This window comes from Melozone crissalis, unplaced genomic scaffold (genome assembly GCF_028551555.1).
Source record: "Melozone crissalis strain CALT ecotype California unplaced genomic scaffold, PUWL_Pcris_2 ptg000132l_1, whole genome shotgun sequence".
NCBI classification, from domain to species: domain Eukaryota; kingdom Metazoa; phylum Chordata; class Aves; order Passeriformes; family Passerellidae; genus Melozone; species Melozone crissalis.
Window position 1 is genome coordinate 1,934,298 of NW_026535905.1, and position 14,791 is coordinate 1,949,088.

Here is a 14,791-nt window from a genome sequence, read left to right on the forward strand (position 1 = left end):
AGCTCTTCATGTTTTCCATTTAAGACACTACTAACAATATAGATCTCATTCTTTCCACCTACTCAGAATCACTCAAGAATATTTCTTACTCAAATTTTGCTTGATGCTTTTTGGCAGCTGCTTCCAAGTGAATTGTTACTTGAAATATATTCTATATTTAAGGTATTCTAACTTCTCTTGAGAATTGCATGTACTCCTAGATAAAATTACTGCTGTTGCCATCTCTAGATGTGGCCTTAATGCCACTGCATTTTAAAAATTGCAAATCTGATTTGGTTTTGTGTGAATAAAGAGCCACTTGTTGTAAGGCAGATTTCCTAACTAAAAATCTGAATGTTTTCAGTCTTTTTTCTTTAAAACAAGCAGTGCATTGAACGTGCTCAATGCCAGTGACCAGTATGTTTACCCATGTCTGTTGTAACCTTTGAGTAAATTCATTGGCATACAGTACACACAAACGCAACTCAAGCATGGACTGATTGAGGTGAATTTAAACCAGTGCACATTTGAGGTGATGAAGCTTTTTCTCCTTTTCCCCCTTTTTCACCAGGCTGCAGTTTAATAAGCATGGAATACTGCGTGAGGAAGGTTTCTTAACTCCCAATAAGTACGACCCTGAGGCCATTAGCCTGTGGCTGCCTTTATCCAAAAATGTTGTGGGTCTGGATCTGGACACAGCAAAATACATCCTGGCCAACATTGGAGACCACTTCTGCCAGCTGGTGATATCTGAAAAGGAAGTCATGTCAACGATTGAACCACACAGTAAGAGCAACTTGTATTGAAATCATTTACGTTTTCACAGCTTTGTGTGAAGCTTTGAGCTTCTGTGGGAAAATTAATTGTGTATATTTGGAAATATATAAGACTTGAGTGTCTCTCAGAGAGGGAATGGTTAAGAGCCACTGTGAACTGGTGTCAACAACTCTTTGCTTCTCACAGGGAGTGGAAAGGGAAGGGCAATTCCACCCTTCTTTGTCAGAAGTTGTTTCTCAATTTATCAAATTACTTTTCCTGTTACAAAGGGGGAAAAAAATCAAACTACCAGGTAGCTGACAACAAAATCTGTTCCTGGTGTGAAAATGAAATTAAGATTCTACTTTGTACAGGTTCTGTTAGATTGCTTTGGTCCAGTTTTATTATAACTGCATCATGGACCTAATGCTGTCTGTCAGTAAGAGAGATGTTTATTTTCCTGCCCCTGCAAGCTTCCAGTAGCACTTTTAGAAGTGATTGTGTGCAGCCCTACTGGGCATAGACCAGAGGAGAGCTGGTGATGGGATGACTGATTGGAGAGGGTAATTAGTGTAGACAGGGCAAACTTAGCACCCCAAAACCACAGGGGTTTGGCCACATCAAAATATTTCTGTAGCAAATGTGAGCAGACAAATGGGGAAGTTACAACCTTGCATCATCACTTCTCAGAGCAGAATGACTCCTAAAACTCTGTTTGTTTTCTGGGTTTTGAGTGCATGACCAGGGTGCAGCACAGTTCAGGAGACTGTCACTGTCTGCTGTGTTTGTGAGTGTTGACATTAGATAAAGATCCTCAGTTTGGCAGTCACTCCACTGCTCTGAAAGAAGAAAAAAAACTGAACAAGCTTGAATGCCCTTCAAAAGCAGAGGGAAGATTTGAGTTATTCCAGAAATTTTCACTGTGGGGTCTTTACCTTGGGCTGCTTGGAATCTGCAAGCTTTGCTCTTCTCTTGACCTCCAACATGTAAAGGTTTGTGGAACCAAATTATCTGTAGCCAGAGTGTGATGTGTAGACTGAAATACAGAAACACTTTTGGGAGAGTGAAGGTTTGGGTGAATTCATGAAACAAAAGGAAGGTGTGGTGTTCCTTATAGCAGAGGATGCATCTGTTGGCATAGCTAACAGAAACATCCTCTGCTTAAAAAACAGACATGTGTGAGTTCTGGAATTGGCTTGAAAGGAGCAAAGTCTCATTAATTCATCTTTGATTTTATTGCCCTGACTGGTGAGAGTAAAGGAACACACTTTCATTAATATGGAGGTTATTTTGAATGCCCTGGGCAGGAAAGAAGTAATTTACAGTCTGAGTATGTGGTGTTCTTTGAACAATAATACAGTGGGAGAGTGCTCAGTCAGCACAGGAAAAAGGGAGATTCTTCTGCCACCATGGCTTGAAGTTCTGGTAAATTTAAATGTGTTTTCCCTGTCAAGTAAAAGATTGACTAGTGTAGAAAGAACAGCTTGTTTGGTCACATTGTTCCTTGGCTACCAAATGCCCAAAGGAAACAGGATCAAACTGCAGAAAGGAACCAAAAAATAGGAGAAGTACAAAGAGAGAAGACTCAGAAGAGATAGGAAATTTCATTCAAAAGATAAGAAAAAACTTTCATCCTGTTTGGGGGAAATTGGAGAGTTGACCTAGAAAATGATAAATATAGTGCATGTTTTTTAAAGGCAGAGGAGAATGGAGCTGGTGATATTTAGACCTGTGTCTCTTGGAAGAATTCTGAAGCAAGCAGTCAAACAATTTTTACCTCCTACTTAAGAACAAATTGTGCTGAGCTATTCCAGTGTTGTTCCATACATAGTCAATGGGCATTATTCAGAACAAGAGCAGCAGATGTCTTGGGTGCTGGTATGGTTTTCTTAGCATGCATTAGGACATGGTCTCTCATAACTTGCTTTTAAAATTAAGAAACATTGTGGGCAGGGAAGTTTCAGAGAAGTTACAAGTGTGGAAGGTGGTAGGAGGAGGCAGGTGTGTGCTTTTTGTCTTGTCTAGTTTTCTAGCTGGCAACATAAGGAAGTGGAGATGAGGCTAAAATAATTCTTGCATAATCACAGATTCACTGAAAAATTATACAGCTCTGGAAGGGCTTGTAATTTTTTGCAAGATACTGTCAATGTTTGGGATGTTTTAGGTGGACTGAAGAAGTGGCTTGGGATGAGGAAGAGGGAATAGGAAACCTGAACAGCAGCAGTCAGTGCTTCAGAGAAGAAAATTCACCATTCTGAGGAGGTCAGACAAACACAAAACCTCCCCAAAGGCAGACAGCTCCTTACCACCATGCTGCTGAATAGACAGCAAGGATAAGCTGGTTGTGGCAAGATACACATTAAGTTTACCTGAATTTATTTCCTGGAGTGTCTGTGGGATTTCCACTTAGGAGAACATCAGGAAAGTGCTTGTTAACTTGGACAGCCACGTGTCAGCAGTAAAAGCTGTGGTTGGTGCTGCACAGGAGGAAGCAAACTGGTCCCAATTGCTTGCGCTGTTGTGTAACAACAAAAGCACTTTTTGGTGTCCCAGTACAAGAACAAGTGTGAGTCACATCACTGTGCTGAAGTGGCTGTGTTTACCAAGCAAACCCTGAATTTGCTGGCACTGACACTGGGACTGTCCCCTCCTTCCTGCAGGACAGGTGGCCTGGAAGCGCGCGGTGCGCGGCGTGCGCGAGATGTGCGACGTGTGCGACACCACCATCTTCAACCTGCACTGGGTCTGCTCCAAGTGTGGCTTTGGGGTGTGTGTGGATTGCTACAGGATGAGGAAAAAAAGCTCACATGAAGGTGGGAGTGCTTATTGCTGTCGTAGGAAGGGGACCAGGACACCAGGTGGTTCATCCCAGGTCCAGTTTATTAAAGAAAACATCAAACACTTATACAGCAAATAATAAGCTTATGAATGTTCTGTAAGCCAAGCAATCTATTGGTTAAACTATACCATGAACTCTTCCTCATTCCTTAGGGGTTACATCTCTCTTTTCTCATGTCTTTCTGTTATGACAGAAAGACATATTGTTATTGACTATTTGTTATCCTACTATAGCTAGGCCCAAGGACACGCTATCTAGCAGGTGCAGGACTTGGAATTAGCCACGGCTTTGTACTTTTCCATTCTCTAGTCTCCTAAATTTCCCAACATATTGCTACCTGAAACAAAGGGGGAAGAGGGGAAATAAAATCTGTGGTGGACTTGGAAGTCAATGGCAACCTGAAACGAGCCAAAATAAAGCCTTGCAAAACAAAAGAATGTGTTGTAGGCCTGTGGTTGGATGTAAGAAATGAGCCAAAAAAATTAATAAAAAAAAGCCTTCCCAACCAAAAGGATGTGTTGTAGGCCTGTGGTTGGATGTATCAGTAATAGTTAAATCAGTAACAAAAAGCTGTCATGGTTTTGTTTTACAGATGATGACTCGGACACTTTCTCCTGGTTTAAATGTGTGAAGGGGCAGGCACATGAACCAGAGAATCTAATGCCTACACAAATAATTCCTGGAAAAGGTATTGGAAATATTTGATTAACATCAAAATGTGCTGTAGGATTGTGTGGTCTTTTGTGTGTTGTTGATATTGTACTGAGTGAGGTTTGATTTTAATGGTAAAGTTGGCAAAAGCTTAACATTTATTATCCAAAGACAGGAATAGCACGTGTGTTTAATACTGTTTTATTATCTTTGGCCTTTACAAAGAAGTAGCAGAACTCCTTGTTTAATGATGAACAATATTCACATATTAGTGTTTAGCTGCACAACACACACAATTTCTTAAAAAGCCTTGGTGACAGCTGGATGTTGTGATTATTGTGAGCTCATTTGTGCTTCTCTCCCTTCAGCTCTCTATGATGTTGGTGACATTGTTCACTCTGTGAGAACAAAATGGGGAATAAAGGCAAATTGTCCTTGTGCAAATAAGCAGTTCAAAGCACTATCAAAGCCAGCTCTAAAGGAGGATTCCAAGCAGGTATTGTTACTGCCTCTGTCTGTGCAGTGAAGTTTGTGTCAGTCTGTTGCATGTTCCTGGAGCCACTGCTGATTTGGCTTTGTAGGTGCCAGCCCTGACCTCTGTGATCACCCCACCACAGAGGGACAATCTGTGTTCACTGTTCATCTTTCTGATCCAGCTCTCAGTTTTGGGGAAATCTCATTTGTGTCCCTTTGGCACTGAGCCCTCACTGGTTGACCTGTCCTTAAAAAAAGCTCAGTGAGGATTTTAGAGCAAAAATGGGATTAGATGGAGAGATGCCTTAAGAGAGGAATGTGAAGAACAGATGAGTGGGAATGTTGTGAAGTGTAGGCTATTCCTTGGGTCCTGAGATATAATACATTCAGCTTCTAAAGGAGTGAGTGAGTAAGGTGGGAGAGCACTGGGATTCATAGAAGAACTAAACATTAAAAAAGTAGTGAGATTTAGAGGAGTGTGGAGATTCACTGATTTCTCTGGCAGTCTGGTAGGTTTGCTTCTCTGTACTGTAAAAAAATCTAAAACAAAGGAAACCTCACAAGATACACATATTTATAAATAGATGTAGTATATTTTTGCTTTTGAAAACAGAGCACAAATTAATAGCATCATTTGGAAGTATCTCACAAGAAATGGGGTGAATTAAGTGATTTTAATTTTATTAGATGCTTGCTCATAGCCTTATTTTGAAAATCAATGTTACCTTAAATGTAAGAAGCAGTTGGACTTGATTTCAGTGTAAGCAATGAACAGAAGAGACAAAAAAAATTTCAGTTGTTACAAGTGTGGAAGATAGTTATGTGAATCAAAAGTTAGCATTCAGCTGACTTGGCTTCAGTCTTCTGAATCCAGATTTCCTGTGATTCTGGACAAAGAGCTGCATTAAATTTATCTACACATCTTTATAGAATTAATTACTGCACTGGTTGTGTGAGGATAAGCTCATTAAAGGTTGAAACATTTTGTATTATGTCATGTTTAGAATCCTTGCCAAGCATCAGCAGTCAGAGATGAAATAGAGAATGCAATAATAGGTAGACAAAAAAGCAGAATAATTTCTGAGGTGATTATTGTTTGAGCAGAGAGAGGAGATGTCACCAGTCATGCAGGAATCGCAGGGCAAAGCTGTGGTTTGGTTCTTCTGTTCTAGAGCCTCCAAAAGCCCAGCTAAATCAGCTGCACAGGAGATGGACAGTCCTGTGCTTGCCCTGTGCTGGCCAGGCCAGGTGTAGCTCACACCTGGCAGGTGAGTGCACCTTTGCTGCCACCTTAAGAGCAAAGTTTAGGAATGCTCCATGTCTGTTCCAGTGCTCTGAGCTGGAGCTGCAGCTCAGCCCTGGCCTGAGCATCAGCTGTGACTAGAAATGTGAGAACTCTGCTAAAGCTGCCCTTGGTTCCCAAAGCAATCCAGAAAATGCACCTGGGAGAGTTGGGTCCCTGTTTGTCTGGGGGGGATGGATCTGGCTGCTCCTGATCCAGGAGCTCCAAACCCTGCAGAGCTGCAGTGCTGACCTCTGGTGGGCATCACACGTTTTGAGGGCCAAACCATTTGACTGTTCAAAGGATGAGTTTGGACATGCTAATGCTTGTGTTCCCTTTGTGTGGAGCGTGTTTGTGTCTGAACAAGTTATTGCTTTGCTTTTTCAGCACTTGGCATCAGGGGACAGGCCTGGCCTTCAGCACAGCAGCTTTGTCCTGAGCCCACAAGTCACTACACATGATCCTCCTCTAAAGTCAGCACTTGGAAGCAAACAAACTGCTTCTGTAAATACTTCTCCTTCACTAAATTGGTTTTCAAACCTAACCAGTGGAAATGTGAATAAAGAAAACAAAGGTATGTGCAGAACCAGTGAAGAGCAACCCCTCTGTGGCTGTTTGTCAGAAGAATATAGGTCAGACCCAGCAAAATCTTGTGCTGAGAGTGATGTCTTTGGCCTGCTGGCATGAGGGTTCAGTGGCTTGGAGTAAAGCCTGGCAGAGTCAGCATATTCTGTGTCAAAAACTGGATTAAAATCCCATTGCTGCAAGCATTCTTGAAAATTCAGTTTGAGAATTCTTGTTGTTTGGAGGTTTTGGGTTTTTTTTTAGAATGTGGGATTTTAAAAATGTTTATTGAAGAAAGTTAAGTGACAGAAATATTTTATCTGCATCTATTGGGAGGAGTTTTATATATGTATATACATGTACATAAGTACATGTATGCATGTAGGAGGGTATTGTGTTGAAAAAAATTCAAAGTATTTTCACAGTTTTGAAGTATTCTCACGGTTTTCCTTTCTTCATTTCAGAGAAACTTCTCATACCAATTTCCAAGAATGAAAATAAACCTCTTCAGACACTCCCTAGCTTAGCCAAGCCAGCTGCAGCCCTGCAGACATTCAACAGTGCAATATTAACCCCTGTGAGCAACAACAACACGGGCTTCTTGAGGAACCTGTTGAACTCTTCTGCAGGAAAGGTACAGGAAAAACTCTGTCCTACAAGTCTGAGTTGATCCCAGGCTTAGATTCTGTTCTAAACCTGTGAACAGCTGCCACAGGCAGTTTGCTTTCTTGTCACAGTAAAAAAATTGTCTTCATTTGGGAAAAAGGATTAATTCAGTTTCAGTGCTCAGTTAGGAGGAGCTTAGTGGTGCTAAGTCTTGGTGAGGAACTGGGAATAAGGGATAAAGCAGATTAACCTCCTCAGGGTAGAGCCTGGCAGCTGCATTGGTTGGGATGTCTTTTACACTCAAAAAAGAAGCACCAATGAACTTGCAGATGGAGGGAAGAACCTTCTGTGGTGTCTTCACTGTACCTCATTTGCAGCCTGCTTCACTTCAGATGGTTCTGGGCTCTGTCTGATCTTAGAGTGGTGGGGGAAAATACTGGCCTTGAGAGTCCTTTGCTAAAACTGAATTTCTGCTTTTTAATATAAAGCAAGTCCTGTTCTGGGTCTCTGCAGTGTTGCTGAGATGCAAATCAGCAGAAATTGTTGTGCCAGAATTCTGTAGATAAAGCGTAAGAAATGGCACTGGTATTTAATGATGGTGCATTTCTGGACAGCAGAATTCTGCAGTTGTTGGTTTCTCTGCATGATTGGATCTCAAGTGAAAAATTTTAGGAGTGGCAAATGTTCTCTTCAAAACCTGCAGGATAAGGCAGCAGAAAAGAGCACTAACTTTTTGTTGTTGTTCTTTCATGTGTTTTATCAGACAGACAATGGACTGAAGAGTACACCCAAAATCCTTGATGACATTTTTGCCTCCCTGGTGCAGAACAGAGCCATCGCAGAGCTGCCCAAGAAGCCCCAGGGGCTGACCATCAAGCCCACCATCATGGGCTTTGACACCCCCCACTACTGGCTGTGTGACAACCGCCTGCTGTGCCTGCAGGACCCCAACAATGAGAGCAACTGGAATGTCTTCAGGGAGTGCTGGAAGCAGGGACAGGTATCCCCATTCCCTGCTTTTTCCATTTGCAATTCATCTGCTTTGTCCTTCAGCTGAAGCTCAGCAACAACCACTGCAGTGATAAGGAACATGAAACCTTCACCAAATGTGTGCCATGAGCACTGTTACACTTCCTTATCTAAGGATCTGTGTTACTGTTTAAATCTGTTTATAAGCACAGTATTACAGAGACCTGATGAAGGTCTCTAGGGTGAGAGAAGGATGAGAATCTTGTTTGATGATCAGAAGCCTGGATTTATTGATATATGATATATAATACATTATAACTATACTAAAAAGAATAAGGAGAGAAGTTGCAGAGGCTGCTAAGCTAAGAATAGAATAGAAAAGAATCTCAAAACAAGAGAGTTCTCTGTCCCTGTGTTCCAGAGAGCTTGCCCTGTGATTGGCCCTTAATTGTACACATGGAACATGAACCAATCACAGGTGCATCCTATTGCATTTCACAGCAGCTGATAATCATTGTTTACATTCTCTTTCTGGGGCCTCAGCTTCCCAGAAGATACACAAATCTCAAAGAAAAAATTTCTATTAAAAAATGTCTGTGACAGCACAGAGCTGCAATTATGGCTCTCTGTATAAAAAGCTATGGCTCTGTATAAAAAGCTATGGCTCTGTATAAAAAGCTGCCTCAGTTTGAAACAGAGAATGCTCAGATGCCTGGTAAGGCAGAATTCTGTTAAAACATACTGAGCATTTAGTTTGCAAAATGCCTGCGTTCAAATGCTCCATGTATTTTATGTATTACCCTGTTGTAGTTAGAATTTTTGGTGTTTAATAATTCTTCTAAATGTGTTCTTTTGCTTTCTAGCCTGTGATGGTGTCAGGAGTGCATCACAAGTTAAATGCAGACCTCTGGAGGCCAGAGTCCTTTAGGAAGGAGTTTGGCCAACAGGAGGTAGATCTGGTGAACTGCAGGACCAATGAAATCATCACTGGAGCCACTGTGGGGGATTTCTGGGATGGCTTTGAAGATATTTCCAGTAAGTACTGTGACTCTTTATTGCTGCTGGGTGTTCCACCTACTGGAACAATTCTGTCCTGGCACAGATCTGTGATCCATAAGCAGTGTACAGGATGTTCAAGGGTTTCCCCTCACCTTGGACAGTTTGTTGGGGATGCATTGCAGATATTTATGCTCATAGGATTGTGGATAAAAACTCATTCCCATGAAGTACTCTCCTTCAGGAGTATGTTTGGCTGCCTTTAGGCTTTTGGGGAAACATTCTAGGGAAATTTAGGATCTTCCTAGCAAGTCAGTATCTGCCAGTTTTTCTTTTATTCCATTTGAATGGAACAGAAGAGCACAGGTGGGGGTGATGCTCACAGGTTAAATGGGTGCTGCTGTTTTAACTTGAAGGTGCTACTTTGTTCTGAGGAACTGAAGTTACTTTGTATAAAAATATATTTTGGGGAAGTGAGCTTGAGATTTTTCCAGGAGAATTAACAGTTGCTATTTCTTCTGGGGCTCTCCTTTGTGTGTCTGTTACACATCCTTATCTAAGGATCTGCTTTGCTGTGTAAATCAGTTGTAAGCTTAGGGAGTTTCATACTTAGGGCAAGAAGAGTGGGAGGTGGAAGACTCACACCTTTCTTTTCTGTTACTTATCTTTGAAGAGGTTTGGCTTCATCAGCTGCTTTTGGCCTCCAACCAGTTTCTGAGCTAAATTGTAGGAAGTGCCTGGGCAGGGAAGCAGTAAGGGCTGCTTGTCTGTCTGTCTGTCTGACATCTCCTGTTGTAACGTGTTTGTCATGAGTGAAACCCTACTCTGGTGTCAGAGGAACTTGTATGTCTTCAGTTCCACATGGAAAGTTGTGGAATGAACATGGTTTTAGACTGAGATAAAGATTTATTTATCTTAATTCTTCAGATTCTGAGTTGTACAACTCAGTTATACAGTTAAAAACTAAGACTTGATAATATTTCAAATTAGGTCGCCTGAGAACAGAGGAGGGAGAGCCAATGGTACTGAAGCTTAAGGACTGGCCTCCAGGAGAGGACTTCAGAGATATGATGCCCTCTAGGTATGAATTTCCAGAGGAAATGTTCATTGTTTCTGTGGCACACCCCCAAAATAATGCACTCTAGGAATATTGCTGTGTTTTCATACCTGCCTCAGCTTTGGGCAGCAGTTAATTTCATGTGAACAGTTCTGTTTCTCAGAGATGCCTGACATAATTGGAAATCCTGCACAAGTTTCATGATAAATTTTTATGTGGTTCATTGTAAAGTAAAGTGAGCACCTAAAACTGCTCCTAAAAGCCTGGATCACTTTGAAATCTGAAGTTCAGTAGAACTTACCTTTTGGCCAAATATTTTTAAATATTTGAATTTAAGCTATTTGATATTTCTTGAGATGATTACACAATGAAATAGCATCACTCCAGAGCAGTTAAATTTATTTGCTGTGTTTCTGTGCCCTGTTTGTTTGGTTCCTTTTCATGCTGTCCAGCAAAAACCCCCTAAGGGAAAGAGTACACTTCTTCAACTGAAGAGAGCTTTTGTTGCAGTCTGTTTCATCTGGTTTTGGTTTTATCACTACCTAATGCTAAATTTTGCTGCATTACCTTAGGTTTGATGATTTGATGAAAAATATCCCGTTGCCAGAATATACCAGGAGGGGTGGCAAACTCAACCTTGCCTCTCGACTTCCCAACTATTTTGTGCGACCAGATTTGGGCCCCAAGATGTACAATGCCTATGGTAAGGAATTTTTAACTTTAAAGGTCACACTGACCACATGTTCCTCTTGAAATTTATTGTAGATTGTGACTCCTTGCTGTTGTAGACAATTTGATTAATCCCATGGATCAGAGAACCTGAGTTTGGCTCATCTATAGGTATCAGTGATGTCCAGAGCATGATGTGATTTATTTTATTACACATATTTTTGTTCAGGTGGTTTCAAGCCAATAGTAGTTATTCCCAAAACAAGTTCCAATCAACTTGCTCCACAGGCTGGCAACATGTATTTGTTGTTTTGCTGCTTCTGGCTGTATTACTTTTGTTCTCCTTTTTAAACTGTATCATTTAGCTTTTAATCTCTCCTTAAGCAGTTTTTTTTCCATGTCTGGTTTATTTGCTGTCACTCAAAAGACGTTTAAAATGGAAGCAGCATCATGGCCAGTAGAGAGATGGTGGATTGTAAATCCTGTATCAGCTGCTGGTTAGAGTGGAAAAGAGACTATTTCTCAAAATGCTTTGTCCTAGCAGGACTTAAACATGACTTTTATCTATCATACAGGCTAGACAGAAATACATTAGTCTAGATCAGCCTGTCAGCAGATCACTTGGGAAGCCACAAGATGGAGCAAGGTCCTGGATAGAAAGCAAATTGCTGTTCTGGAAGCATTGGCTGGTAGAAGTACAAGCACTCTAATCCTCTCAGAAAGTGCTTCTGACAGTGGTGTAACATTCCTTTCTCTCACTAATGGATCTGCTACTCCTTTTTTTCCCCTTTGATTCCTCCCCCAGGCTTAATAACACCAGAGGACAGAAAATATGGCACAACCAACCTGCACCTGGACGTGTCTGACGCAGCCAACGTCATGGTTTACGTGGGGATCCCCAAAGGCCAGGCTGATCAAGAAGAAGGTAAAATTTCAGTGGTGGCTGGGGGATGTTTCTGTGGCCAGAGGGAAGCTCCTGTGGTGTAGCTGTTGGTGTTGCTTTTCACAGAAGTGCTGAGGACCATCCAGGATGGGGACTCTGATGAGCTGACCATCAAGCGTTTCACCGAGAGCCGGGAGAAGCCCGGGGCTCTGTGGCACATCTACGCTGCCAAGGACACGGAGAAGATCCGGGAGTTCCTGAAGAAGGTGAGCTGTCCATCTCAGAAACTCATCTTCTGCCTGTGGAGGCTTGCAAGTCTCTATCTTTGGGGCTTTTCTCCTCCTTCATATCCCAGTTAGTGTGGAAACAAAAAACTGGAGCTGTACCAAGACAAAACTTCTGTGCCTTGAGTCTTGTAGGGCCTGTGAAGGGTGGAGAGCTGAAGCTTGCAGTTACCTTGTGTGCAGATGTTCCTTCTGCCCACTCTGCTCATGGATGAGTGATGTTACATAGTGAAGAAGAAAATTGGTGGTTTAGATTTAAGGCAAAGCAGTTGAATTTGATCCTTTTTTGAAGAATATGAGATGTTTTTGGGAAATGTCAGAGCAGTACATGATACATAACACTCTTCCTCTTTCCTTGTTCTCTCCCTTACTACCTTTTTTTCCTCCCTACCTTCATGAGGTCTGAATTAAGGGTGGTATTTTGTGTCATGTTTTCATGGGAGTTAAGGGTTTAGTAGAGATGTGCTTCCACATCCAAAAGGGCTTTGTTTCAGTGGTCAGATTTACTTCAGATAGCCCAGAGTTCTTTGTGGTCTTAATGGTGAGACTTCTTTGGTGCTCTAAAAGTGGAAAGAGCCAATATGCTGATATTTAAAGAGATAAATTGGATTATCTAAACAGCTGTTGGCTTGGTCAGGTTTATGGCTTTCTTGCTGGAAGATGGGAGAGGCTGCAACAGACTTCTTTAATATTAACAAAGAACAAATCTTATGGTTGATCAAACATGATACTGGGTTTGATAAGCATTAGCATTGGAGTCTTGACATCTGTGTCTCACACCTCAGTCCTTGTGTCACACTTGCTGGCAGGTGTGGGGCTTTCAGCAGCTTTTAGTGGAGTAGAATCAAGCTGTTTATCTCCTCCCAGATGAGTTCTGGGCTACAGTCCTGGGTGTATAAATGGCTGCTGCAGCAAGTTGGATTTATACAGCAACTTCTTGCAGAAATTCTCTCCCCACAACCCTCAAATTTCTGTCCTGAAGTGCTTGTTGTGCCTCCCAGTCTCGTTTCTCCTGAAAATCTGGTTTGCATGCTCTGGGTCAGTGAGCACACAGTGCCTGCTGGTGGCCTCAAGGCAGACACCTGCTGGGTTCCACACTTGGTGGTGTCCTCCAGTCACAGGCTGTGGAGTCAGAGAATCCAGAGTGGCTGGGCTTGGAGGGGAGCTTCAAGAACATCTCAGTCCAACCCCCTGCAGTGAGCAGGGACACTTTCCCCTTGGCCAGGCTGCTGAGAGCCCTGTCCAACCTGGCCTGGAACACTTCCAAGGATGGGGCAGCCACAGCTTCTCTGGGCAACCTGTGCCAGTGCCACGCTGCCCTCACAGCAAAGAATTTCTTCCTGATTTCTTCCTTAATCTAAACCTACTGTCCTTCAGTTTAAAGCCATTTCCCCTGTCCTGTCACTCACACCCTTCTCCACAGCCCCTCTCCAGCATTAGTAGTGTCACAACACTGGTTCCATGTGTGACAGTGCTTCCTGGTGTATTACAGCGACCTAATAAGGTCTCCATGGTGAGAGAAGGATGAGAATCTTGTTTCATGATCAGAAGGCTGGATTTATTGATATATGATATAAAATACATTATTACTATACTGATAAGAATAAGAAGTTGCAAAGGCTTGCTAAGCTAAGAATAGAATAGAAAGAAAGAATCTATAACAAAGTTGTGTCCAGGGACTCTGTCCCCAGCCTGCTCCTGTGATTGGCCCTTAATTATAAACATGGAACATGAACCAATCACAGGTGCATCCTATTGCATCCCACAGCAGCTGATAACAATTGTTTACATTCTCCTCTGGGGCCTCTGCTTCCCAGAAGATGCACAAATCCCAAAGAAAGGATTTTTGTGAAAAAATGTCTGCGACTCCAGTGTGAACACAGGCAGCTTCACTTGCCACTGTCACTTGGGATTACTTACATTTTCCACATCCACGTTTGCAATGTGTCTTTGAAGCCAGTGGGACCTGAGCAATGCTGAAACCTTGACAAAGGTCTGAGTGAAGATCCAAACTTGCATTGTGTAACTCTCCTACCTGAACACGTGGTGCAAGTCCCTCTGGCACACGTTTGTGTGGAGTACCACAGGTACAACTCGACTGTCCAGTCAGACTGGTGTGTTAAAATGCTGTTGTCTTGTCACTTTGCCAGGTTGCAGAAGAGCAGGGCCAAGAAAACCCTGTGGATCATGATCCCATTCACGATCAGAGCTGGTACCTGGACCGACCGCTGAGGAAACGCCTTCACCAGGAGTACGGGGTTCAAGGCTGGGCTATTGTACAGTTTCTAGGAGATGTAGTTTTCATCCCAGCAGGAGCTCCACACCAGGCAAGTGTTGTTTTGCAGAGAAAAGAAGAAACCTCACAACTTTATAAAAGTTGTAAAGCTTGGTATGTTTATTTACGGCACCGGACGCATGCAGAGAAAATTCTCCTCAAAAGGCATGTGTACCCCTGAAGATCTCAGGTCTCCTTTTATCCCTCTTCCAAATGCATATGCATACAGTTTCACAATAGGCTCATACATATTCATTCCACGTGACATTTATGGCCAGTTCTTCTTTATCAAAGGAATTCCTAGGTTGGGGGCAAATTGACCTTGTGGTCTTTTCTGTTTTTCTTTCTCTGTCGTCTTGCTGTCTCTGGCATCTGACTTTTCCTTCAGCTTTGGCCTCACAGACTTTTCACCTCTCTTAGACACTTCACCTAATTCAGAATGGATCTCTACTCTGTCTCAGTGTCAGGGACATGGAGTGGCCTGACTGCTTGGGCAGCCCTTTGAGC

General features: G+C 42.4%; 1 protein-coding gene across 2 annotated transcripts in view; it reads left to right on the forward strand.

Annotated features, from left to right (window-relative positions):
• The window catches only part of KDM3A (lysine demethylase 3A), a 32,101-nt gene that overhangs the window by 15,788 nt on the left and 1,522 nt on the right, over positions 1 to 14,791 (forward strand). For both annotated transcript variants that reach the window (XM_054293248.1, XM_054293249.1), the window contains 13 exons: positions 551 to 765; positions 3,396 to 3,548; positions 4,167 to 4,262; positions 4,594 to 4,721; positions 6,369 to 6,555; positions 7,010 to 7,179; positions 7,915 to 8,151; positions 8,984 to 9,155; positions 10,107 to 10,197; positions 10,746 to 10,876; positions 11,648 to 11,767; positions 11,852 to 11,991; positions 14,160 to 14,336. In XM_054293248.1, coding sequence (XP_054149223.1) covers positions 551 to 765; positions 3,396 to 3,548; positions 4,167 to 4,262; positions 4,594 to 4,721; positions 6,369 to 6,555; positions 7,010 to 7,179; positions 7,915 to 8,151; positions 8,984 to 9,155; positions 10,107 to 10,197; positions 10,746 to 10,876; positions 11,648 to 11,767; positions 11,852 to 11,991; positions 14,160 to 14,336 — 2,017 coding nt within the window. The remainder of the gene's footprint in view (positions 1 to 550; positions 766 to 3,395; positions 3,549 to 4,166; positions 4,263 to 4,593; positions 4,722 to 6,368; positions 6,556 to 7,009; positions 7,180 to 7,914; positions 8,152 to 8,983; positions 9,156 to 10,106; positions 10,198 to 10,745; positions 10,877 to 11,647; positions 11,768 to 11,851; positions 11,992 to 14,159; positions 14,337 to 14,791) is intronic.